The following is a 27,738-nucleotide window of genomic DNA, read 5'->3' on the forward strand; positions in this document are numbered from 1 at the left end:
AGTGTGAACAAGATGGCGGTTTTTGTGATTGCGTCTGTGTGGTAGGAGTAGGCAACACTGCCGAATCTGCTACCCTCTGGCGGCGCTCAGACAAACTGTTCAGTTTTCAATATGTCGGATGCACCTTAATTAGTAATATGAAGAAGATTACTGGTGGTTTAAACACTGCGTTATGGTGTAAAATATCAAATTAAGTTCTAGTGAGAAGTGCCAGTACAAGCAGTGTTCGTTTTACTATAGTTATTAATACCTGAACGGTCAAATGCGACGCGACTGATGTGTACGTGTTGCCACCTAGCGGTAATGTGTGTTAGTAGTTAAAGTTTGTAGGCAGTCAGACCGATTGAGGTGCGACTTAATCGATGAACAGACGTTTAGTATTTTTCATGTGGGCCACGCTGTATTCGAAGTGTTGCGAAAAGGATCGGGTGGGTAGGCCTGCTACATGATAATAGTGTGAAGATGTCAAATCCTCTGCCAATGTTGAACGGCGATAAGACTGCTGTCGGTGATTTTTCGACAGATCCATCAGTGAACATGGTCGCTGCCATACGCGATCATATATCGTGTACGAAGCCCGTTCAAGTGGACAATTTTGTTACTGAAGACACCAAAGCTGGTATAATATATCCCTGTGATTTCGACCATATGTATGCGAGTTTGACTGAGGGAACTGTTGTCCAAAGGGAAAATCTGGAAGTCAAACATTTGAAGGATCTTTTGCTGTTGCACCTCGATCTCATACAACAACAATCGGAACAATTGGTAACGAAGGATAAACAAATTTCATCGTTGCGTCAAGAAAATGAAACGGTGAGTTACAATGATACTTGTTAAATTACATAATTTATAACTTTTTTTGTTTCAATTGTGAAAATGGAAGCATCCTTCCGCTGTTTCTCTTCCGCAGTTCTGCGAGTCGCCTATAGAGACCGTTGCTGTAGCTGCCGTACCAGTCGTTACGCGCTCTAAATCCCACGACAAGCGTTTGTTATGATCGCTATATAAATGAGGGGGCGTGTGGATTGTACTTTCATTAGAGGCGAAATCCCGATGATGACCTAAATGCACTAGTTTTGCGTCCTATAGCGCGGTGAAATTGTTTACATTATGGCTACCAGTTCAGTCACTAGCTGAAAATGTTTTGAAAGTAGAAATTGGCTTTGTTTTGTTTTGGAATGCATTACATTAGATTTTGTTTTTATTTCGGTTAACGGTAGTGTATTGTAAAATGACTTGAAGCTAACCATCAGCACCTTGTTTATGTTTTTGTTTTAGTTCCTATTAGGTTATGAGCGTCTCGTGTTGCATCTTCATTTTCCCGCTTAAAAGTGCATCCGTAACTAATAGTACCGCTTGAAGGTACTGAGATTACTTGGTTTAAGATGGAATCGTAGTCAAACTTACCGCGTATACTTAACTACAGATTAATTGGGAAATCAGAATGTAAAATGGTTCTTTTGTTCACAAATCCTGTATATTGTTGCTTCCCGTTTATTGTTCGTTTCAGCAGCGAAACACCGATCAGAAACATACTAGAGTTCAGTTCTTATTGAGTTGTATTTTTGCGGTTGGTTCTTAGTTAATAGTTTTTAAGCTTAAAACCGAAAATGTAATTTGGGCGGGAACACATTTATTTACAATGACAGTTCATAGATTTCTTTTGAATTGAAATTAGGTTAATGATCTACTCGGCTAGCATGAGCAGTATAATATTTTCGTAGTAATGAGAGTATTTGGAGACAAGTGCTCAGGAATCTAACACTGACTTGTAATTCAATTAGCTCTAACCATTGGACACCCGTTGCACATTTTGGTTCCTTGCTTTCCGCCAAACTTTATTTTCGAAGTAAATTGAAAACCGTCGCAAACTATCTGCTGGATAAAGGAGAGTGTGCAGTATGTATTCAACTTTCTCAGGCAACCACCAAATGCGAACTTTTACATTAAACACCTTTTAACTACAGATAACATAAAAGCAACAGTGTGAAATACACAATTTGTATACGTTGTCAGCATGTCAGCTTTACTGGTTGGAAGATATAATAAACGATTATCAGACTGGCGTGTCACACCTGGGGCACTGTACACATACAATGTAAGTGTTGTTCATTTGACTAATACTTGTCAGTTGTCATATACATGGATGTTAATTGTCTAGATGTTGCAATATCCAGTCAGCCCCAATTGCCTTTTCACTCACAAATCTAATGCATGTATGAAAATTTGTCATCCGGAATTTATTAAAGGAATATTCGTTTGATACTCTTGAACAACATAGTTATTAGGTATATATGGAAAAGACTCCACTGGCGGGCGTTGTCACAGCTTCGTAATTGAGGTGATGGGAACATGTAGGAGACATGATATCAGTGAGCAGTCAGATACTAGTTTCATATCTTACAACTTGCAGCTTTGTACAATAAATGTAATGTAATGTTCAATATTAACCAACAAAAACCATTTTAATTAGGTTTCTGTAATTAGCTACAGCCTATTGCAGTATTTGTTATTCCTGTTAAAGGTACATGTGGACCTTCTCTGGGAGGCGACAGTGTGAATCTTACTTATTTGAGGGGTCTTCGAATATCTGTTGTGGTGGCACCATTGGATGCAATGTGCAGACAATGGTGTGTGCAGGTAACCACACCCCCTTTTGGCTTTTATTGGCAGATCGACCTGTGATGCAGTCAGAGGCCTACGTTAAAAGGTGACAGTTTAGTCATGGGTTGGCAAAGGCAGTGAAAGTAATTGTGACATGGTAGTGGTGGTAAAAAGCTGCACTGTTGACAACATTCCATAGTTAATACATTACAAATGAATACATTTATATTAGTTTATCCATCTCAAATTACAGAATCTGTCGACGTTTACATATGCATAATTTAAGTATGATTTCTTTATTTATAATGTACATTGCAGTAAAAATGTATTATATTATACAGAAACATCCAACAAGTATTGTGGTGAACATTTTGATTTGGGTACATACATCTCCAGTGGAAAATATGAAAAGAGAGAGGGGCAGTGTGACTTAACAACCCTCAGGTGTCAATTTATTGAAGAAAGACTTTCTGTTTACAGCTCCGGCAAAGGTTGGAGCGCATGGACCGTCGTGTTAACCTTCACAAACAACGAGATGGGTTAATGCCACCTGTAGATAATATTGCTGAGCGTTCCCCTCCTGTGCCATCATTTGAAAGTACATTTGTCGTTCCCAAGTTGGAACCAAATGTGCTGCCTTCCTCGCCAGAGTCGGTGAGTATTGCTGTTACTTAATCCTAAATGTATATCCACTCTTAAGTAAGGTTCCACTGCTCTTTCTCTCCCCTGCCCTGCCCCCAATCTGTGCTGCCAAATTCATTGTTTCACACACTGAGGTAACCAGTGTTTGACACTTACATGAAGCTGCACCTACATTGACGGTTGATGAATTTCATTAATGAGGTTTTATTACAGGCAGTAGGTGACATCAAGTAAGAAAATACGTTTAGGGCCTTGTTTGTCCAGATATATCACGAATTATCTGTTTATGTTGGACCTAACAGCCAGCTTGATTTGCTACAAATTAAACTGGCAACAACTGTATTTATAATCTAGGTTGCCACTATTATTTGACTTTTTTTCCAGATACAAGGTGTTCAAAAAAGATGGATCTTTACATAAAATATCTTTATTCTCACTGTACTGTATTTTAAGCACTGTCCCCTCAAAGTTATTCCCTTTTCTGGCAGTACACCATTCTCCATGTTTCTTCCATTTTTATAATGCCTCCTGGAATACACTTTGACACGAACCGAGGTCTCTTTGTCATGCTGTTCTGAATCTCCTATGTCCTTTTAATGTGGTTATAAGTTTGGGAAATAAAAAGAGGCTACTGGGCTATATTCAGAGCAGAGGGTGGATGGGTTAAAACAGATGTCTGATATTTTGCCAGATAACTGGAGACAAGGAGCAATATGTGGCCCGAAATATTGTTGTGACACGTCATCCTCTGTGCTCTCCCCCCCCTCCCACCATGCACTCTCTCTTCCCCCCCCCCCCCACCCTCTCCCACCCTGCTCTCTCTCTCTGTCGCCCCACCTTCTGCCACCCTGCTCTCTCTCTCCCACACCCCTCCAACACTGCTCTCCACTGGACTCGCATTCGGGAGGATGACGCTTCAATCCCGTCTCCGGTCATCCCGAAGTAGGTTTTCCGTGATTTCCCTAAATCGTTTCAGGCTAATGCCGGGATAGTTCCTTTGAAAGGGCACGGCCGATTTCCTTCCCAATCCTTCCTTACCTCTAGCTTGCCCTCCGTCTCTAATGAATTCGTTGTCGACGGGACGTTAACCACTAACCACCACCACCACCACACTGCTCTCCCCCCTGACCCTCCCTCCCACACTGCTCTCCCCCCTGACCCTCCCTCCCACACTGCTCTCCCCCCCTGACCCTCCCTCCCACACTGCTCTCCCCCCTGACCCCCCTCCCACACTGCTCTCTCCCCTGGCCCCCCTCTCTCCCTCCCACACTGCTCTCTCCCCTGGCCCCCCTCTCTCCCTCCCACACTGCTCTCTCCCCTGGCCCCCCTCTCTCCCTCCCACACTGCTCTCTCCCCTGGCCCCCCTCTCTCCCTCCCACACTGCTCTCTCCCCTGGCCCCCCTCTCTCCCTCCCACACTGCTCTCTCCCCTGGCCCCCTCTCCCCCTCCCACACTGCTCTCTCCCCTGGCCCCCCTCTCCCCCCCCCCGCTCTCCGCCCTGCCCCCTTACACGCTATCCCCCCTGCCCCCCTCCCCCCGCCCTGCCCCCTTACACGCTATCCCCCCTGCCCCCCCTCCCCGCTCTCTCCCCCCTGCCCCGCTCCCCCTCCCAGCTCTCTCCCCCCTGCCCCGCTCCCCCTCCCAGCTCTCTCCCCCCTGCCCCACTCCCCTCCCAGCTCTCTCCCCCCTGCCCCACTCCCCTCCCAGCTCTCTCCCCCCTGCCCCACTCCCCTCCCAGCTCTCTCCCCCCTGCCCCACTCCCCTCCCAGCTCTTTCCCCCCTGCCCCGCTCCCCTCCCAGCTCTTTCCCCCCTGCCCCGCTCCCCTCCCAGCTCTCTCCCCCCTGCCCCGCTCCCCCTCCCAGCTCTCTGCCCCGCTCCCCCTCCCAGCTCTCTGCCCCGCTCCCCCTCCCAGCTCTCTGCCCCGCTCCCCCTCCCCGCTCTCTGCCCCGCTCCCCCTCCCCGCTCTCTGCCCCGCTCCCCCTCCCCGCTCTCTGCCCCGCTCCCCCTCCCCGCTCTCTGCCCCGCTCCCCCTCCCCGCTCTCTGCCCCGCTCCCCCTCCCCGCTCTCTGCCCCGCTCCCCCTCCCCGCTCTCTGCCCCGCTCCCCCTCCCAGCTCTCTGCCCCGCTCCCCCTCACCGCTCTCTGCCCCGCCCCCCCTTCCCCGCTGTCTCGCCCCGCCCCCCCTCCCCGATCTCTCGCCCCTGCCCCGCTCCCCCTCCCCGATCTCTCGCCCCTGCCCCGCTCCCCCTCCCCGCTCTCTCCCCCCTACCCGCTCTCTCGCCCCTACCCGCTCTCTCCCCCCTATCTCCCCCCTGACCCCCCTCCCCACTCTCTCTCTCTCTCTCCTCCCCCTCCCCCCCATTCTCTGTCTCTCTCTTTCTCAATAATGTTTTCCGGAAATGTACTCTTTCTTATAGGGATTCGTATTTTTGATGGAGTATTTCAAAATAATTGTGTTTATTACATTTATTGGCGACAAATTGAGCAGCCTGCCTGAATGGGATTATTGGGGACTAGGATACCTCCAGTCTGCTTTGTCCAGTGACATCATCGCCGTGCTGAAGACCACTACTTCCTGCATATCCAAGATGGTCCCCAAAACATCAATCATCACACCTACAAAAATACGATTCCATGTGAACCTATGTCACCTGATGAAATTAGCATTACAGTCATGAGAAAAAAGAGTTACTTGGGTGAAGACAGTGATATTGAGTGAACATGAGCAATGATGATTCAGATTGGACAATGTGGATGAACCCATGAGACAAGTTTTCAATAAACATTATTTCCCAATTAAATCATGGTAGAAGGTAGGTGGGTCAATATTTCTTAATAATATAGTCACACAATTGCTATATTAAATAAACATTGATCCAGCTGCCATCTTCCCTAATTTAACCAAAAGTATTGATGCACTTAGTGGTTATACAGGCACCTAAAAGTGAAGTTTAAGTGTATGACATCTGTTTCGTGTGAAACATTCTGCACAATATATTCCATTGTGCCACCACATAATTTCATACACTCCACATCATGATGACGGTAATACACTAAATGACAATGCAACTGAACCAAATGCATTGTGGTTAGTGCAATGGAGGGCAATATGTAGATTAAAGAAAATGCCAAGACAGTTCATTTGATTTCCTTCCATGTTATTTCCTGACTGGATCTTGTGCTTCATCTCTATCAAAAGAGTACAAGGTAAATTGCATGACCTGCAAATATCTTGTTATGTAATTATATCACATTAAAAGTATGCCTCTCTCCTGGCCACAGCACAGTAAGTTTTGTGCTACTCAAATGATATTTTACCTTTCACACAGTGTCGGAGCTACTATTTTCCTCATTCATAAGTGTCATGGCTTTGTTCTCTTACCTGTTTTACAGGTGGTGTCTGCACCGGTCCCAGCTGTTCGGCAACATTTCTACCGCCCGGGTACGCCCTTCCCAGGCAGAATAGAGTACCGTGAAGAACCGAGATACTCGCCACCGCTGCAGCACCGTGAAGTTGTGGCGACGAGAGAAAATGGGGTGCCCAGTGCGAACGCTACACTCGCGGTGGCGCCTCCCGCTGCCTGCGAGGCAGAGGAGGAGCCGCCAAAGCGGAGGAGGACGGACGAGGGCGAACCTTCACCGAGAGTGCCCTCTCCCACAGGGCATCCGTCATCTCTCGGTGGGGAGCGTGTATCAGACACTGCACTCGACTCCGACGGAGCAACGCCACACCGCGATAGTTCTGAGACCTCTCACACAGACGACTGTCAGCGTATGGGCCGGGGCACAGCTGCGTGGGTGTCATGTGCTGGGAGGCGACGACGACGTCTCCACTTTCGCCATGGACGCTCAAATGAAAGTACGGGATTTGCTTGTCTTCAGCTAACACACTTTGTTCCTTATAATCTTAATGGGTAGTTACAAAATTTTTGGATTTATGGTACACATTGAAATTGGTACATCCTATTTATGAAATGGAGGTGGCGTGCGCTATTCTGCTCAGGCACCTTTAGCAGCATGTTGCGCACCTGCGACATTGGTATTTCAACAGTATGTACCAGGACTCCAGACATGTACCACAAAACAGGCTAAGAATTAATGTGTAACTTTACTTTTTGGAGGTGGTACTTAAAATTTTTATGACTATCCCATTTATCAATTACAATTACATATACGGAGACAGCTGAGACGAGAAACCTTCACGACAATCTGTCCATATTGTTCATAAAAAGGATTTGATTTGGAAAGCTCAAAAATTTAGATAATTACATAACTTTTTCATAGTTAGATCTGTTTATGAAATTTTCATATCTATATTATTGAACAACTAAAGGGCACAGATCCAATTGTAAGTTGCCTCCCTAGCGGCTTCCAGAAGCAATAATAATTTAATTTTCAGTATTTCAAACAGTTATTCACTGAAGTTAAAATGCTGTCATAATCTACCAATTAAGATCCATAACCTTACATTAAAAGTCTAGCACAATAAGTTGAAGTATTGTATTCAAAAATTGTATTTCTGTTTTGTCGTTCCAACATTTCCTCGTTTAAGTATTTTATAGATCAGTTTTTTTCTGTAGTATGTGGCCTTGGTAAAGTCATTGCTGGTTTGATGAATATGTGATTACTGTCCATGCAAACTAAAGTTCACACTCGGCGCGGTGGCTGATGCGAGCGAAGGTAAATGGGAAATGCCTTTATAGTTGCTCCCGTCAGCACCCGACCACTGAACGTCAACTTAGTTTGTGCAGACAGTACATGTAACCAGTTTTAAAGCAAAGTTCGTAATAATAGTCTTATGTAGACTCCTATAGCAGATTATGACAAACTGCCATGAACAAAAAGAAGAAGAAAAGCGTCATGTGGACATTTTAAAACATCATAATTTGAATTTTTTAGTGGTTGCAGAAAATACGAACATCTATGGTTATGAATAACATTTTTAAGCCAGAATTTTATATCCTTTGCCCATTCCTGAAACATACTGTGACATACACTGTAACTAATTTCGAAAGAATGCTACCTGTTAGTAGTACACACTATACATTTTCTTCTTGCTGTAAATTATAATGTTGCTATGTACTAATGCTGAAAGGTGTATGTTGATTGCAGAATCACTTTAAAATGGGTAAAAGGCCAAAGTAGGTATAGTGGGTCAGGAAGGAATTGAAATACATCAAATGGCGAAAGCTCTCTCATTTGGACAATTGACCATTTTCTCAATAGTTCTGATGTATATGCCACCATTTGATGTAAGTTATATAAAGTGTTGATGTTATTTGGTAGTGTGTATTGACCTTTATACTAGTTGTGCAACCTATAGATTGATTGCGATATTAGACTTCACGTGGCAGTCTCGTCTCATGGCTAAAACTGAAAGCCCTAATTTTGCAAGCCCATACAGCAATGGGATTACTCTGTTGCAGGCGAGAGCTCGGCTGTGTCGCAACCTCACTCGCCTACCCGCAGCGGGTCGGGCGATTCGCGACACCCGAGTCGCGGACGGGGACGGCGGGCACTTCGTGTTCAACACAGGGGCCGCACGGCAGGGGGGAGGAGACGGCGCAGGTCTGGGGATGCGTTCAAGGATGTCCTGTCGACAGACAGAGCATACTGGACAACAATTGGAGAGCTGTCATCGGCGCTCAGATTGCACGAAGGCCTGGGCACGGACTGCACCACTGTGGAGGTGAGTTACCGCATCTGTACCCTAGGCTGACATTCTGTCACCCTGATCTAAGTGGCCCGTCAGAAAATCTGTCGACAGCTTTAATAACTGTCTTGTCATCACTTGGTGTATTTGATTATAGCTTGCTAATCTTTTCACTTTGATTATATTGGAGAGGTATTGTGTATCACATATATTCATTGTCAAGTGACAAGTGTTGTAAAAAGAGTCCAATTACAGTTGCATTACTGCCTGAAATGTTTCATCATCTGTGTGTTTCTTTCCTGCACATAGCCATCGTGGACAGAATCGATAGATTTCATAGTCCTCCAATTCGTCTCACACTGTGGTCTCTGGGTAATGGAAACATTTCATTCATTGCTCATCTTCTTTCCTGCTTATTTGTAGACTCAGTAGTTTTCATATTTCTTCAATATCTCACTGTCAGCGGTCAAATTGTTTCCTATTCCAGTCGCAGATGGAGCAACGAAAAAATTACTGTCAGTATACTTCTGTACAAGCCCTAATTTTTCTTACCTTGTCTTCGCAGTTCTGGCAAGAGATGTACATTGGCAGCTGTAGAATTGTTCTGCAGTCAGCTGCAAATGCCTGTCCTCCAAATATTCCAGTTACACGAAGCTTCTCTGTAACATTTGTGTGATGATTAAATCTACCAGTAACAGAATGCTTCCGAATTACTTTGATGTTGAATTACTTTGATGTTGAATTACTTTGATGTTGAATTACTTTGATGTTGAATTACTTTGATGTTGAATTACTTTGATGTTGAATTACTTTGATGTTGTCTTTTAATCTGACCTGGTGAGAATCCCAAATGCTCTAACAGTACTCAAGATTGGTTTGCCTAAGTGTTCTGTATGTGGAAATCTTGTAGATGCGCTTCACTTTCTGAAAATTATCATAATAAAGCAAAGTCGACCATTCTTCTCTCCTGCTACTGTTCTTCTGTGCTCATTCGGTTACACGTTTACACCTAGATATTTAATTGACGTAACTGTGTCGAGCAGCACACCACCGATACTGCATTCGAACATCACAGGATTATTTTCCTATTCATCTGCATCAACTTCTACATTTAGAGCAAGGAGCCATTCATCGTACCAAATAGACTTTCAATCAATGTCTTGTATTCTCCCAGTCTCACAACAACGATACTACAGCATCATTAGCAAATGGTCCCAGATTGCTACTCACCTCATCATAACGTCATTTATATGTAAGTACATTCTCAAAAGTAATGCCTCCAAATTTTTTATTCTGTTTTCAATATCAATTGAGAGATTACAAATCGCGCATATTACTCAGTCTACCACACTCCACTGACGCAAGTTGCAACCATCTGCTGCTACAGGGCTCCGAATTGTAGCATGTAACATGACAATGTGTTACATAACTGTCAGTGCATGAGAAACGGTTCGCTGTAATTGAGTTTCTAGCTGTCCACACACGGTGCACCCTCTCTTTCACCTCGACAGTGCCAGACCTTAACATGAGCACTGAATCATCTGCAACAATCCGAAGCCTCGGGTTAACTGTCATCTGTCATCCTCCATATAATCACCACTTGGCCCCATCCGATTTTCATGTTTCCAAAACTTAAAGAACATCTTCGAGCACTTCAAATTGATAGCGATGAGGCGGTGCAAGCTGAGTCAGGTAGTGGCTGGGTCAACAGAGACAAACATTGTAAGTGATTGTATCAACAAACTGGTTTCTCGTTGAGAGAAATGTGTTTGTTGCCAGGGTGACTATGTTAAGAAATAAAGATGTAGAACATCAGTAATGTTTGTTTTATTTATGTTTTGAGTTCTTACATAACAAATTTGGAGGCATTACTTCTCAGCATACACTCATATACACACAAGAGAAGTGCTATCACACTTCCCTGGGACACTCCTGAAGGATACCCTTGTCTAGGGTGTGGTGATGGTTTGAAATTATTTTGGTGTGGTAATCAGTTCAACTCTTGTAGCTTCATCTGTTATCATTAATTATCAGTGTAGCAGTAGTGGCAGTACATCAGTGTGTAGAAGACAAAAGCTGTTCCACCTAAATGGCACAATCACTAAGGTGGTTATGCTCTCGACTTGTTAGGATAGAAAAAATGTATTTACCTGTCACGGTTAAAGTATTAATACCCAATAACGAGCAACAAATACTTGTAGTAAGTGTAATCTCAATTGTGCATGGTACAAAATGTAGTCATTACTTTTGCAGCTTCGTTATAGTGAGGAATCACATATTTGGTTTACCTTATTTATTCATTAAATATGATACCATCAACACAGACGGGTAACTTCTTTCATTACAATCACAAAAGCATTTGGTGCAGAACATATAGAATAGTTATGTGTTTTGTAAATTACCAAGAAATGTTACAATGCATTTGTAAATATTGTTTAAAGGTCCCTAGTTGGAGGCACAAGGTTTACACGAGCTGCTACGCAATGGAGGGCACCGAGAACTTGGATGATGAGGTTTTCAGCAAACGTCATCAGCGCTATGAGAGTGACGAACGACGCCGGAAAAGGTGAGTGTGCTTGGGCACTCAAGTGATAGTATTGGAGGAACCCTACTTGTGGAATCTTTCTGAAAGACTGTTGTTAAATCGGTGTTTGCCCATGTCTGAGGAAAAAATATTCAGCCGTTTTTATGGGGGTGATCACTCCCAATCGCTATTTTCTTAGGAATTAGTAATTTTCTGCCAGTGTTTTCTCCCTTACTTGCAGGGCTCTTGTCTTAAGGCATCTGGGACAAATCTTTTGTCCATTCACATTTGCCACATTTCATAAGCATACTGTTTGAAGTATGCTTTTCTGGACAGAGTGGTAATATTTGCTGGCAGAGCCGATAAGACTAGCTGACATTACACGTAGTTTCATTATAAACTTATGCTTTCTATTCGTAATATAGAGTGTAATGTTCACCTAGTAAAAAGCTGTTTGTGTGACTGTGTTTTGTAAACCCATGTCCCTATAAAAGCTGTATAGGACATTGACCTAAGACTGCCAAAGTTACAATAGTTTTTTCTTCTGTAACGTTCCTTCCATGTTGAATTTCCCACCTACCTTCCAATTTCTCCTCTCACCATCCAATCTTGTCTTAATATCTGCGCAGTTATCATATCTCTTTGATTCCGTATGTTCTTTAGAAGGCAGTTTGACCATAGACTCATTTCAGGCTCTCTTCAGTCATTACTTGACAAGCCATCTCAAAAATCTTCAGAGGTGTCCTGCAGTGCCACAGTTCATGGGGTTCTTATTGTTCCATTTCTGTCACCCCGTTGTTAATCTTTCACTCAGATATAGAACTGTGCATAGCTTGTGAAACTTTTTCTGATCTCGAGGTTTGTTGGTTGGTTTAAAGGGGGGGGGGGGGGGGGGGGCACCAAACTGCTGGGTCATCAGTACCTGAGGTTTGTATAATTGGATGTTGACAGTGGTACCTTTACATGTAAACCAATTTTTCATTGGGATCATAACTGTAATTTCTTCCTTGCTACTGAGATGGTGTAGTTCGTTCATTGCCTCAAGTTTCTTGTCCATGTTTGGCATTCAGCTATCCAACCAGAGCATTACATTCACGTAGCGAGCGAGCAGGCCACTGTCATTCCCCATTACTTTCTATCCGTGCAGCAAAGGAAACGCAATTGTTAGCTATGCCACAACACAGCACAAGGCTTACAGAATAGAATCGAGTGCACACACACTTCAACTTTGCACATTCGTATGCTTTTGCAAGTCACACAAGTGGCTGTATCATTAGTTGAGATAGTGTCTGGCAGCTTCCACTGAGCTGTGCAAGGTTTATTCAGCCTTTTTATTGTGCAGTGCAGTCAAGTGAACAATGTGTGGACTTGGGTATGCAATTGCAGTACTCTACTTCGAATGTGTGTGCCACCAGTACATAACCATACCTTGCTTTCCTTTTTGTTTATGTGCATATTATAGCCACATGTCTTTTGTGTTGCACACAGTTATATTCCAGTTTAATATTGGGTATTTCATCAGCAAATTATGTTGCACCAATTTTCTGTCTGAAAAACAAACTTCCACTTCCAAACAGTCCCCTATTACTTTCATTATTTTTTCATTATAAACATTAAATCTTAGCTTCATCTTCTGTTCAGTGAGAACAAACTCCTCACCATTGCTCCACATAGAGAGACTAATTTACCATTCTATTCTTGTGGTTGATGCCACACTGCCCTAGGATTTTAACATTTTATTATAACGATGGAAAGTTCGGGATGGAATAACCGTAATACTACGAAAAGGGTATATTACTACTCACAACATAGTGGAGGCAAGAAGTTAAGCGTCGGACGCTGTTACTGAGCGGTTCTAGGAATTTTTGTCCAGAGCCGCGCTGCTGCTGCTGCTACGGTCGCAGGTTCGAATCCTGCCTCTGGCATGGATGTGTATGATGTTCTTTGGTTAGTTAGGTTTAAGTAGTTCTAAGTCTATACACACACACACACACACACACACACACACACACACACACACACACACACAGTCTCCGGCCATTGTGACCTGTTGTGGGCTGGAACAGCATCTTAACATCAGCAGCAATCTGGGGTGGGTAATGGGAATAACTGTGAGGCATGGGCACGGGGGATGGGGGGAAGGTGATATTGGAGTAGGAGTGGGTGATGGTGTGCTGCCTGCGAGAGCTTGTGATCTTGCTGGAGTGTGGTGAGAAATTCAGAAAAGCTGGTATTGGTAGGAGGGATCCATATGGTGCAGGCTGTGAAGTGGTCATGTCCAGTGATTGGGTGATCCGGCTGTCTTTTTGGCCACAGCTCTGTGGTGGCCTTTCTTGTGGACAGACGGCTTGTTAGCTGTCGTGACCACTTAAAAAAAGCAACACGGTGCTTGCAGCTAAGTTTGTTGATCACGTGGCTGCTTTCATACTCCCTGCAAGCACCTACTCCAGGTCTGTCATTATATCATTAAAGGCAGGACTACATGTGAAAGCAGTCATGTAATCTACAAATTAAACCACAACCACTGTGCTGCTCTCTACACGCGAATAACTGTCTTGTCCGCACGAACAGCCACCGACAAACTGTGGCCGAGCGATAACTGGCACCTGGCTGCCGAACGTGCTTCCCAACCTGCTGTGCTTCTCTTCAGTAACAGCTTGACAGCTTGTGCTGTCTGGATCCTATCCACCGACATCAGCTTTTATAAATGGCATAGGTGGCCAATCTCCTTACCATGTATCCTTTGTTCTTTCCTCCACCTGTCAATCCCCTTCCTCCATCTACTGCGCCACTGTACGCGATTTAATTCAGCCGACTCGCCCACTAGTCTTTCCCCTCCTTTACTTCTCTCCTCTCCCCTGTTCCCAGCACAGCATTCCAACTCTGCACCAACCAGTTCCATCCTGTCCCATGCCTGCTCATGCTAGCAGCAATAGTCTCTTCACTCATCCCTACCCTGCTATCTCTCACCTTCCCCATCCCATGCCTCCTTGCCCTCACTACCATCCCACCAGGTAGCTGCTCATATCAGGTGCTGTTCCAAACCACTGTCAGGCCAGAGACGGTGGCGGTGTGTGTGTGGGCGCACGCTCTTTTTTTTCTTCTCCCCATTGTGCCTGTCCACAGCTCAGCACTTCCTCTGTATGGTGAATAGCAGTGTATCATTTCCGAAACGTTTATCCTTGTTTCGTGTAACTAAAAGCATTCTTTGAATCTGTAAGATTCCTGATAGTTGCTGTGGGCTGGGCGCAGCAGCTCCGGGTGCCTACTGCAACAGATTACATTACACAATGTTGTAAACGTCTGTATGACAATGGGTCAGTGTTGCCAGAGCTCTATATGCTTGTGTTTTTGCCTGCGCTCAACTTAAACTGATTCGACAGTAGAGATGTGATGTTTGCTTTTTATTTCTTATATGAGTCTCATGCTATTAGCTGCAGTGCTAGAAATTCTCTTCAGCGCCCCGTGCCCCTACTTCTCCTAAAAAGTTCCCAGTCTTACTTGCAATTTTTTTTTTTACTTCCCTTATCTGATGAAAAGTGTTTTCAAGTATATCGTGGACGTGTGCGATGTAAGAGTGACAGCACAGAATTTTTCACATCTGTTCCCCTTGCTGTAAGCAAAAGAATGATAATGTGATGCAAGTGTTACTTTAATGAAACTCCTATGCACACTTTTTGATTACTGTGCAACAAAGATATTGGTAATCATTTGTAGCATCCAGCCACTTTTAATCTTGTGTAACACACTTCAAAAACATGTTTTAAGAGACAGTACTCTCATCGTAAAGTTATGAACGAACAGCACATACGGTTATAACATTAAAAACCCTTAACAACACATTTGCAGTATCCGTGAAATAAAAACCCATTGGACTTGGGTCCTCTTCTTGTGCTAAAATCATTCATTTCTTTCCATAACAGGCCCATTGTGCAGCAGGCGTTGTCATCACGAGTTGAGACACAGTGTGTCCAGTTGACACTCAACACTGATGTTGTGTTACAGATGACAGGGTGTATACGACCCGGGAGATCCAGGAAAAACCCAGGAATTTTTTCATGCTGGAGAAAACTGGGAAATCCCGGGAATTTTTTAGAATTCCGTGTTTTTTGTTTTAGTTTTCAGTTAAATTTTTGTTATTTTGACTGGTAAGAAATAATATTCAAACAAGGGATATTACTGTATTCCGCTACTGCAGAATAACATTGCAGCAATGAAACATGAACGAGAGAAAGAAACTAAAATAATACTTAAGTTGCAAAGGAAGTGCGCCATGTACAACAACAAAACGCAGTGCTCATACGAGCATCTACCAGCAGCAAAATTTGTCAAAGGCTTTAGGAAGACTATGCAATACTTTATAACAACAAATTGCCTCTGATGAGGGTGACGTCTCAACTGTTTACATTAGATTCGTGTGAGCAGTTGCGTGCGGGCCCATGCCCATGTGCAGCTGAGTTGCACTTGTGTAGTACCTTCTCCCACTTCTGGCTACAAAAGTGTGGCTGTTAGCTGTATAAGCAGTAGCAGCAAGATGCTTCTCGGAAAAATTTTACTGTCGCGCACAAGCTGCCATATTCTCTGGGAACAAATGCAGTCCCTCAGCCACATATGTGGGGACTGCGTCAGCTTTCAGACAACTCTACGAGGGTCAGTCAAAAAGTAATGCCTCCTATTTTTTTTCCTACGTTTAATTGTCAGTAAATTTAAATGCAATTACATAGGTTGAAAACCACAACATTGAGGATCATTTTGTCATTTTTCAATGTAATCTCCGCCCATCTCTACAGTTTTGGTCCATCTTTGAACAAGGGCATGTATCCCAGCACGGTAAAAATCACAGCTCTGCTTCCTAAGCCATTGACGCACGGATGTTTTGACGGCCTCCTCATCTTCAAAATGAATCCCACAATGAGCTTCTTTTAGTGGCCCGAACAGATGGAAGTCTGATGGTGCTAGGTCAGGGCTGTATGGGGGATGAGGCAAAACTTCCCATCCAATTTTGACAATCTCGTCAGAGGTGTGACGACTGGTGTGTGGTCTTGCATTGTCATGCAAAAGAAGAACATCTGCCATTGATTTTGTTGCGCGAACTCGCTGAAGACGTGCTTTAAGTTTTTTGAGGGTTGTGACGTATTGAACAGAATTTATTGTGCATCCCTGCTCAAAAAAATCAACCAGAATCACACCCTCTGTATCCCAGAAAACTGTTGCCATAACTTTCCCTGCCGATCGCACAGTTTTGAATTTTTTCTTCCTCAGCGAGCTTGTGTGACGCCACTCCATTGACTGCCTCTTTGATTCGGGTTCAAAAAACTGCACCCATGTTTCGTCCCCGGTCACAATTTTTTTCAGAAACTCATCTCCCTCCAAACGGAAGCGCTGCAAGTGTTGGGAGGCTATTGTTTTCCTTGCCTCTTTATTCTGATCGGTTAACATTCTTGGAACCCACCGTGCACAAACTTTTGAGTACCCCAATTGTTTAATAATCGTGATCACACTGCCTTTACTAAGAGAAATAATGCGACACACTTCATCTGCAGTCATCCGACGGTCACCACGAATGATGTCATCAACTTGCTGAATGTTGTGTGGAGTCACTGCACTCACCGGCCTGCCGCTCCGCTTTTCGTCAGTCAACGGTGTTTGCCCTTCAGCTTCCTTACGACGACGAACCCATCGTCTAACAGTGCTGACATCCACTGTCACAACACCATACACCTTCTTCAGTCTTTCATGAATGCGTATGGGCGTTTCACCTTCTGCATTCAGGAATTCAATCACACAACGCTGTCTCAAACGAACATCGATGTCGGCCATCTTACAAACTTCTGCTGTGCTGCCACCTGTTGACACAGAAAGTTACTACTGCAGTGGATTGCAGAAGAAGGTTTGAGGAATGGCGCCAAATTCAAATTTTTCACTTAACTTAATTTTTTTAAGTAGAAAAAAAATGGGAGGCATTACTTTTTGACCGACCCTCGTACATACAAAGTTTGCCAAGGTAATCCCATTCCTGATGTCCAGGCAGAGCTTCAAGGAATCCTCAGAACCTTAGGCCCCCTACAAAACCTTTCACCTAACTCCATCAAACTCCTGACCCTGCTGACACCCCGCACTCCTATCTTCTACCTACTTCGTAAAATTCACAAACGCAAACATCCCGGCCTCCCCATTGTAGCTGGTTACCAAGCCCCCACAGAATGTATCTCTGCCTACGTAGATCAACACCTTTAACCCATTACATGCAGTCTCCCATCCTTCATCAAAGACACCAATCACTTTCTCGAACGCCTGGAATCCTTACCCAGTCTGTTACCCCCGGAAACCATCCTTGTAACTATTGATGCCACTTCCCTATACACAAATATCCCGCACGTCCAGGGCCTCGCTGCAATGGAGCACTTCCTTTCACGCCGATCACCTGCCACCCTACATAAAACCTCTTTCCTCGTCACCTTAGCCAGCTTCATCCTGACCCACAACGTCTTCACTTTTGAAGCCCAGACATACCAACAATTAAAGGGAACAGCCATGGGTACCAGGGTGACCTCCTCGTATGCCAACCTATTTATGGGTCGCTCAGAGGAAGCCTTCTTGGTTACCCAAGCCTGCCAACCCAAAGTTTGGTACAGATTTATTGATGACATCTTCATGATCTGGACTCACAGTGAAGAACAACTCCAGAATTTCCTCTCCAACCTCAACTCCTTTGGTTCCATCAGATTCACCTGGTCCTACTCCAAATCCCATGCCACTTTCCTTGACGTTGACCTCCATCTGTCCAATGGCCAGCTTCACACACCCGTCAACATCAAACCCACCAACAAGCAACAGTACCTCCATTATGACAGCTGCCACCCATTCCATATCAAACAGTCCCTTCCCTACAGCCTAGGCCTTCGTGGCAAACGAATCTGCTCCAGCAATGAATCCCTGAATCATTACACCAAAAACCTGAAAACAGATTTCGCATCCTGCAACTACCCTCCCGACCTGGCACAGAAGCAAATAACCAGAGCCTCATCCCCTCAAACCCAGAACCTCTCACAGAAGAACCCCAAAAGTGCCTCTCTTGTGACAGGATACTTTCTGGGACTGGATCAGACTCGGAATGTGGCTCTCCAGCAGGGATACGACTTCCTAAAATCCTGCCCTGAAATGAGATGCATCCTTCATGAAATCCTCCCCACTCCACCAAGAGTGTCTTTCCGCCGTCCACCTAACCTTGGTAACCTCTTGGTTCATCCCTATGAAATCCCCAAACCACCTTCCCTACCCTCTGGCTTCTACCCTTGTAACCACCACCTACTCCAGTCCTGTAACTCGGAAGGTGTACACGATCAAAGGCAGAGCCACGTGTGAAAGGACCCACGTGATTTACCAACTGACCTGCCTACACTGTGACGCTTTCTATGTGCGAATGACCAGCAACAAACTGTCCATTCGCATGAATGGACACAGGCAGACAGTGTTTGTTGGTAATGAGGATCACCCTGTGGCTAAACATGCCTTGGTGCACGGCCAGCACATCTTGGCACAGTGTTACACCGTCCGGGTTATCTGGATACTTCCCACAAACACCAACCTATCCGAACTCCGGAGATGAGAACTTGCCCTTCAGTATATTCTCTCTTCTCGATATCCGCCAGGCCTCAGCCTCCGCTAATTTCAAGTTGCTGCCGCTCATACCTCATCTGTCTTTCAACAACTTCTTTGCCTCTGTACTTCCGCCTCGACTGACATCTCTGCCCGAACTCTTTGTCTTTACAAATGTCTGCTTGTGTCTGTGTATGTGCGGATGGATGTGTGTGTGTGTGTGTGTGCACCTGTCCTTTTTTTCCCCCCTAAGGTAAGTCTTTCCGCTCCCGGGATTGGAGTGACTCCTTACCCTCTCCCTTAAAATCCACATCCTTTCGTCTTTCCCTCTTCTTCCCGTTTTCCTGAAGAAGCAACCGTCGGTTGCGAAAGCTAGAAATTCTGTGTGTGTGTGTGTGTGTGTGTGTGTGTGTGTGTGTGTGTGTGTGTGTGTGTGTGTGTGTGTGTTATTTATTGTGCCTGTCTACCGGCACTTTCCCGCTTTGTAAGTCTTTAAATCTTTGTTTTTAATATATTTTTCCCATGTTGAAGTTTCACCTTCTCCCCCCTACGTATACACCCTGGATGATTAGCTGTATATACTTTCTCCCCCACCACCACGTATACACCCTGGATGATTAGCTGCTGTGCCCGAGCTACTGCCTGAATCTTGACACCATTTTCATTCTGCGTTTGTGTTCCCTTACTTCCAGCATTCTTACTGGCAGACTGATGTCTGTGGTTGTCATCTCTGGTTAGCACAGATACAACGTACCAAATACTTATAATGAGGAGTCCACATTAAAATAAACCCTGTAGGGTGCTAAAGAATTTCGTATTGTCATCTTCCATTTGGACGTTAAGAACACTAACATATTAATTTTCATGAGTGGTTGTTTACAACTTTTCTAGTGAGTCACATTTTCTTTCTTTTTTTAAAATCTTCTTCCATTTCATTTGAGAGGTGACCCATTTTGTACACTCGTTGTGGATGTCTCTTTGTGTTCCTTGTATCAGACCAAATTTTTTCTCCCTGTTTATACAGTATACTTTGCATTACAGGATACACATTGTCTTTTACATTTTAAAAACCACGAGGTTGAGGATGTTTAAAATCACATGGTTATGGAGACGGAGAGGTAAAAAGCTTGCCACAAATAAGAAAGGGACAAAGTACGAGGAAATTGCTGCCAATGACAGTACACATTATTCTGTTTTGACAGGTGGGACGTGCAGCGTATCCGCGAGCAGCGCCACGTGGAAAAGTTGAGGCAGCAGGAGGCGGCACGCGCTGTGTCCGCCCCCATCGGTCGCGCGTCTGGCGGGCACCGCCGCAGTGACGACAATCCCCTCGCATCGCTGTGGCCGTCACCGGAGGATGTCACTTATGTGGAGATTGGCGAAAAGCTGCCTGTTGCTGCATTTGGAGCCCCTGTTATCAACTTCCACCCCAAGTAAGTTGTCTCCCATTGAGGTCTCAATTTTCATGCTGTAGTGTAGGCGTAGGGGCCAGTTGTTCAGGAGTCTAAATATTTCTAGTATGTAGTACTAGTGGAGTGGACCTTCTGTGAGGTGACAAAGGCAGTGGGAAATATGGGAAGCAAGCAATCTTTAGGTAGTAGATTATCCATTTATAATAAGGTGATTTTTGAAAAACTGAGAAACGAGCCTAAAGTATTCATCTCTGACAAGAACAAATATATTCAGTCCTAATACTCTTTAAAGCGTGTGACTCATGTTTTACTGCTGGAAGACAATGCAAACCCCCAATTCTACTGTTGGACATCTCTGTAACATTTTCCTTTTTTTCCCATTTCTTCCTTAGTTAAATGTAGGGACTTGCCCGTGTTACGTGTCCTATCTCTTTGTTTGTGATACAGGTTATGATAAAAGATTACAGTTTCTGTAAATACTTCTTTCTGGTAAATGTTAGCTTCAAATGACTGCATGGCGTCCTGAAGCCTAACAACCCCTGTAAACAATCAAATTATTTGCCAAACTCTTTGTCAGGTCGTCTGGCAGTGTGCAGCATTGTTTGACGTGCTTGTCAAATGTGTGCTGTGTTTGACATGTTTGATGGAAATTTTAATTGACAGCTGATTTCACAGGTTGTTAGACATTGTTGTTGATATATTACTATACATGTCCAGTTGTATAATTAGTTTCCACGTATATGGAAACTATGATCAAGAGTGATGGAATTAACAAAATATTAGAAGTGTTTCGCTTCTTTCCCTGCCATATAACACAGGAAGACATCAAAAGAAAGTAAATCAGTATTGTATTCTCAACATACAACTGGGAGTGTTTAAAATGGAAAAATAAAAGCTATTTGTTTCTTTCAGAGGTTATGTATATTTCCATTAGATTTTTTATGTGGACATTTCTGTCTTAATTTCAACCATTCAGTGGACAGAGGTTTTGTTTTCTTCTTTATATGTATTTCTAAAGTCCATGTAAAAGATTCTTCGTTTACATTGGTAGCTGTTCCCACTAGCATCAGAATGATATCGGACACTGTGTGGTAGCTGCTTCAAAAGTGAGGTGAATTTGACAAACAAGTTTGATCATTAACATTGGTCATAAATGTAAAGCTCTACTTACTGACCCTGACAGGCCATTCGGGACCAGCTGGCCACCATGTCAACTTCTTTTAATGTTAGCATTTTGATTTAGTGAGGAAGGGTGTGGGCTAAGCGCATAACTCTCCCAGCCATTAGGGGCTTCCCAGACTGTGGAGCTGCTACTTTTCAATCAAGTTGCTCCTCAGTTGGCATCAGCTCGAATTCAGTCCATTCCGGACCTTCCACCAAAGAAAAATCCCTGGTAGTACTAAGAATCGAACTCGGGTCTCGTACTTAGCACTCTTCTATTAACTTTTAAAAAGTAGAAACTGTGTTTGCCTCGAGTCAGTGCAACTGAAGGCATGCAACTACCTGGACTTTATTCGTCCAGTATTTCAGAATGAGAACACGTAATTTAAAACCTTCACGGTGTCTCGCTGTACCCTCCACAAAATGATGAAAAAAGTTTCATTGCTCACTACATTAAGCTGTTTGTGCAGTAAAACTTTATCCTCAGGTATGACACCGTAATTTATTAGTTCCTCACTACCGACTCTATTCACAACACAGTTTACAGACAGTATCCACATATACCACTGAATGTATCTGCAAAATTATGTCGTCGTACAACACACAGTTCAGGAGATACGGTGTCAAACATTGAGATGCTTGAAAAACTTCCTTGTGCTTAAAATGGAGTGCAAATCATCCAGACTATATTTAATCAGAAGCTGTTTGTTGTATATAGTTCAATTCTTTAAAAATAAGCAGTGGTTTACTAGTAATAACTAGCAGCCACGTTTGTCATATTTACCATTGATCTCAAACCATTTGCGTTGCCAACAAAGCCCTTTGATTGTGTTGCTATATCTGTCTGTCATCCTGTAATAGATTTTGTTTGCAGTATAAGAGATCTTATTTATGTATCGGATGGCTGAAAAGTAAAGGTACTTACATTGACATTATGTCTTCCACATGTAGATCTGACTTCCGTACATAGCAAGAAATAAAGCTCAAAAGGAGTTCAAAATTTGTTGTACTCACTCATTTTTGCTTTTCGAATGACACTTCGTCCTCTGCAAATAACATTTCAGTGCATGTTTGCTGCATCCGTAATGATTTCTAGAAGAAATCCATTTTTGTGAGCTAAAGACTGCTCTGCTATATTTATTCCCCCACAGTTAATCTTGAAAATTTTGCCAAGAGAAATTGTGATTGTACGTGGGCACGTTTTCATTGCCTCTGCAAATGTCGCTTTACTGTTGGCTTAGTACTTCAAGGAGAGTGGCCTACTGTGTTCCTTAAGCATACCTCACAAGTCTTCTGTTACTGGGATTATGCAGTGTTCCACATGCAGTTTGGAGTGCTTACCTAATGTAAATGCTCTTCAGTGAGACCGCAGAAAATCTTTCTCTCTTAAAAAAATCATAATAGTGAAACACTCAATGACCTTTTTCCCTTCATCTTTCCTGTTACAGTGAGTTCTCACTACCGTGGAAGTGGCGGCCAGGTGTCCCAGAGAAGATGCTGCGTAGGAGACACCACGGGCCCTACACGAACCGAGACGGAGTGCCGCACCAGGGCCGCGAGGGCGGAGGTGGAGGCGGCACAAAGCGCTAAGGCCAGGTGCGGAGCTGTCACTACAGCTCGCCAGAGATCTCAGTTCGCGCACCCAGCTGCGGCTGTGGGTGCGGAACCTACACCACCCGTCCCGTGGGGGGCGCCCGACTGTTATCGGAGTAGCTTTAACTGGTGACAAAATGAACTGTGGACTCTCGATTCGGAACACTGTGAAAAAAATTATAAAAATTATATGTGTGTTTGTGTGTATATGTGTGTGTGAGAGAGGACAGAGTGAGTGGATGTATACTTTTGTTTGAATGCGGGTACAAAATGTTGCACACTTTAACAATATTTGTGATCAAAGAATAGTGGAAAGTTAATAAAATCTTCCTTTGTATATATTTTAGCGTCCCGTTTATCTTCTCTGTGCTTTAAACAGCACTCGGGGATTGCTATTCATTAGTGTGCATTAACTATGAGACAAGAAACCTCATAGTTTGATTTAAATACTGGGTGATCAAAAAGTCATTATAAATGGGAAAACTTTATAAACCATGGAATAATGTAGATAGAGAGGTAAAAATTGACACACATGCTTGGAATGGCATGGGGTTTTATTATAACCACCTCATATTGCTAGACGCGTGAAAGATCTCTTGCGCGTATCGTTTGGTGGTGATCATGTGCTCAGCCACCACTTTCATCATGCTTGGCCTCCCAGGTCCCCAGACTTCAGTCCGTGCGATTATTGGCTTTGGGGTTACCTGAAGTCGCAAGTGTGTCGTGATCGACCGACATCTCTAGGGATGCTGAAAGACAACATCTGACACCAGTACCTCACCGTAACTCCGGACATGTTTTAAATGCTGTTCACTACATTATTCCTCGACTACAGCTATTTTTGAGGAATGATGGTGGACATATTGAGCATTTCCTGTAAAGAACATCATCTTTGCTTTGTCTTACTTTGTTATGCTAATTATTGTTATTCTGATCAGATGAAGTGCCATCTGTCAGATGCTTTTTGAACTTTGTATTTTTTTGGTTCTAATAAAACCCCATGTTATTGCAAGCATGTGTGTCAATTTGTACCTCTCTATCTACATTTTTCCGTGATTTATTCAGTTTTCAAATTCTTACTGACTTTTTGATCACCTAGTACTTCTTGTTCCTTACAAAATGTTACCCGAGTGCAAGCATTAGTCTAATTTATTTACAGTGGTGACTCGTTAGGAAGATCACTAATTCTGACACTCGAGGGATGTGTGTTCTTAGTCTTCCGCGGTGGCATACCTGAATAAAATCTGCCCAGCAGTGTCACTTCAGGTAGAACACTCGAGCTTTCAATAGCTGTTTGTGCTGTCGTCGTCAGGAGTAAGAAACCATCGACCGGCGGCTTTTTATCTCCCAATAACGATAGCTGAGACAGTTGTCGGTAGCTCAACTGTTTTATTCCTAGTGACACAGCTGGTAATACGAGGAGATTTTAGTATCTCCGGAGGGAATTCAACTGTTTATTGAAGTCAAGAAATGTATAAAGTCATATTGGTACAAATCACTGAGAGACTTTGCTTCAGAAAAAAACGGTCACCCTCACACAGGATATGTTTCTCACTTATAAAGCACACTAGACTTTGTGTCTGTCGTAGTTGCTGCTTGCTCTGAAATGACCTGTTACATCTCATTCTGATTTGCAACTCTAGCGCTCTAGTGACAGTTCTTTGCTGCATCTGCAGTGCAAGTCTCAATTTATTTGCAAAAACAGATGCATGTAAAACAGTCTATTTGCAATTGGCAAAGAAGAATGAAAAAAATTGTGAAGAGGATTCTGGACTCATCGTCGGCTTGAAGAGAGAATTGCTGGTAGAGGAACACAAACAACATAATACTCTGCGATATGAGGGGGGATCAAATATAAATGGGATTTTTCTTCCTGAACATTAACAGTTGGTAGGACTGGCCCCGTGCTTCTGCTATGCTTAGGCGGGACCGTTACAAGTGAGGAGAGCTTGCTGTTAGATATTTCCCGCCGTTTTGTCAGTAACGCTCGTGGTGTCTGAGCAACATTGAACAATGCGTAATTATCAGACTTCTTGCTCGTGAGGAGTTACAGCAACGGAAATTTGTCAAAGATTGACTGCGCAGTTCAATGATTAAACATTACCAAGGATGTGTGTGTTTGCCGGGCATAACAATTTCAAGTAAGAACAAGAATATGCGGATAAATCAGCAACATTATCGCCATCTGCGGACCAGGCAAAAACATTTGTGCGGTTGAAGACATCGACGACGATCGACGGGTGAGAGTATCAGAAATTGCACAAAAAAGTCTGAATTAGTTATGGGAGCTATCAAGCAATCATCACAAACCACTTACAGTTCCGTAAAGTGTGTTTCAGGTGGATCTCTAAACATTTGACTGAAAATCTGAAGTTGAGACGTTTGGAGGTCTGTCAGAGGCTTACAGCAATCTTTGCCCCATACTGCAGCTCTGTCTCCAAGCTACAGGAAATGTGCTGGACTACACTTGATCATCCTCTTTACAGCCTGGACTTATCCCCTGTGATTTCCATTTATTCGAACAGCTTAAAGAAGCTCTAGGAGGATGACGATTTGAAGATGAAGATGACAAGACTGTGGAAGGCTTCGTGCGCAACTGGTTAGCGACACAACCTAGTCCTTTTTATGATGAGGCATCAAAAAGTTGCCTGTACGCTGGGACAAATGCATTTCCAAAGCAGGAGACTATGTGGAAAAATAAATTATAATTGCCTTGAGTTTTTCAATAAATGAATCTAAATAAAAAATAAAATTCCATTTAAATTTGATCGCCCCTAGTACACACTAGTAGAAGTTGTTCATTAACTCAATTGAATCTCCATTGCATTTATAATTTTAAGTCAAAATAGTGAAAGTATAGTGTGTAATATTAGTTTGCACATGCATAATATCCACATTTTTGATGTATTTACTACCATCATTCTGCATGAAAGGGCTTCATCACAAGTGTTTAGAGATCAGGATTCGTTTCGCAATTTCATTTGAATGGAAGCAGAAATTGTTTTCAGAGCTGCTCACTGTAATTGAAAAAGATTTTTACCAGCTAGATACAAACATGAGGCAGTGCATAAATCCATGAAAAATGTGTGTATATTTTACACAAATAGCAAAATCTTCCCATTTGTAACTTGTTTACTTTCTGGTGTCGATTGACAGTAACATTAAAATTTCTGGCTACTGGGAAAACATTCCAGTAGTTGGTCTTTGTAATAAGAATTGCAAGAAATACATTATTTACATTAAGTAATGTTGACTATTAAAGACAGCAAAAGTTGCATATCAGTGCACACTCCGTTGCAGAGCGAATATTTCATTCTGGAAACATCGCCCAAGCTGTGGCTAAGCTGTGCCTCCGCAGTATTATTTCTTCCAGGAGTGCTAGTTGTGCAAGGTTTGCAGGAGAGCTTGTATGACGTCTGGAAGGTAGGAGACGAGATACTGGCAGAATTGAAGCCGTGAGGACAGGACGTGAGCTGTGCTCGTGTAGCTCACACGGTAGAGCACTTGCCCACGAAAGCAAAGGTCCTGAGTTCGAGTCTTGGTCTGGCACACAGTTATAATCTGCCAGGAAGCTTCATACCGGCGCAAAATCCACTGCAGAGTGAAAATTTCATTCTGGAATGTGGAAGAAGTTTTAAGCAGGTCTGCCAACATTCTCATTATAGCTCTCAATGCTGTCATTGCGCTGTAGCTTCAACGTGGCTGCTGAGCCTCTGTTACATAGCGTACATAAGGTAACAACTGTGTCTATAAACTTCATTATTTGATATTGAAATGTGAAACATTGTACCAAAAAGACAGGCTTTTGATAGGATTAATATTGTGCTGTAGCACTGAACAGTATAATTTCATAGCATACAAGTTATAACACTAAAAGCACACATACGGGAAGCCTTCAGCTACCAATATGTAGTTTCTTGTAATAAAATAATGTTGTACATAAAATTGCGCGTCCTCAAGAGATTCTCAATGTGTTGATGGTTTGAAACGGTTTATATTTGTACCACATTCTGCGCAATTAAAAAAAAAAAACTTCTAACAATATGGCTGCTTGTGGCATGAAACCGATGCTGTACCTCATTGGCCATGTACCTCTCCACAAGGCAAAACGTGCTTCGCAGTATAGTGGAATGTGGAATTTCCTACTGTGATGTTAGCAGCTCCTCATCCACGTACGTTTTCATGTACTGTGAGAGGGCTGCTTGTGGAGATTCTAGGAACTGCATTGTATGTTGACCTATTTGATGCTCTGTTGCAGTAACGTATAGCACACACTGATGTCACAAAACTGTTAATTGTCTGTGTGTTCTCAGGCTCAAAGTCTGTTTACTATTGCATGATTGTGAATGCAACAAAGTGTAACTTATGCACGAGAATTTGTGACGTATCTGTGAATCCACCATAAGTACAAATGTAAAGGTGGAATTTTTAATTTTATAAAATATGTAAATATGGATCCATATTTGAACACATTTTGTGGATCATCACCAAATATACAATTTCCAGTTCCAAGTACTGTACAAAATACAGTAGAAATGTAACCTGAAATT

At 43.3% G+C, this 27,738-nt stretch overlaps 1 protein-coding gene across 3 annotated transcripts; it reads left to right on the plus strand.

Annotated features, from left to right (window-relative positions):
• Window positions 1–23,529, plus strand: LOC126295212 (male-specific lethal 1 homolog). 3 transcript variants are annotated; one of them, XM_049987554.1, is made up of 8 exons: window positions 92–428; window positions 524–813; window positions 3,085–3,258; window positions 6,640–7,105; window positions 8,673–8,935; window positions 11,341–11,465; window positions 20,225–20,455; window positions 23,044–23,529. In XM_049987554.1, the coding sequence occupies exons 2-8, from the start codon at window positions 538–540 to the stop codon at window positions 23,183–23,185; spliced, it is 1,677 nt and encodes a 558-aa protein (XP_049843511.1). In that variant the 5' UTR covers window positions 92–428; window positions 524–537; the 3' UTR covers window positions 23,186–23,529. The 3 variants fall into 3 exon arrangements, with proteins under 3 accessions (XP_049843510.1, XP_049843511.1, XP_049843512.1); XM_049987553.1 differs by having other exon boundaries at window positions 1–813; XM_049987555.1 differs by lacking the exons at window positions 92–428; window positions 524–813 and adding an exon at window positions 858–2,098.
• Window positions 23,530–27,738: the final 4,209 nt, after the last annotated feature.

Source organism: Schistocerca gregaria, chromosome 11 (genome assembly GCF_023897955.1).
Source record: "Schistocerca gregaria isolate iqSchGreg1 chromosome 11, iqSchGreg1.2, whole genome shotgun sequence".
In the NCBI taxonomy this organism is placed as follows: Eukaryota; Metazoa; Arthropoda; class Insecta; order Orthoptera; family Acrididae; genus Schistocerca; species Schistocerca gregaria.

Excerpts from the sequence above, each read along its gene's own strand:
- LOC126295212 (XM_049987553.1), top strand. The coding sequence starts at position 463 with ATGTCAAATCCTCTGCCAATGTTGAACGGCGATAAGACTGCTGTCGGT. Across the intron at positions 814-3,084 it reads TGCGTCAAGAAAATGAAACG|CTCCGGCAAAGGTTGGAGCG; the intron begins GTGAGTTACAAT and ends TTCTGTTTACAG. Across the intron at positions 8,936-11,340 it reads CGGACTGCACCACTGTGGAG|GTCCCTAGTTGGAGGCACAA; the intron begins GTGAGTTACCGC and ends TATTGTTTAAAG.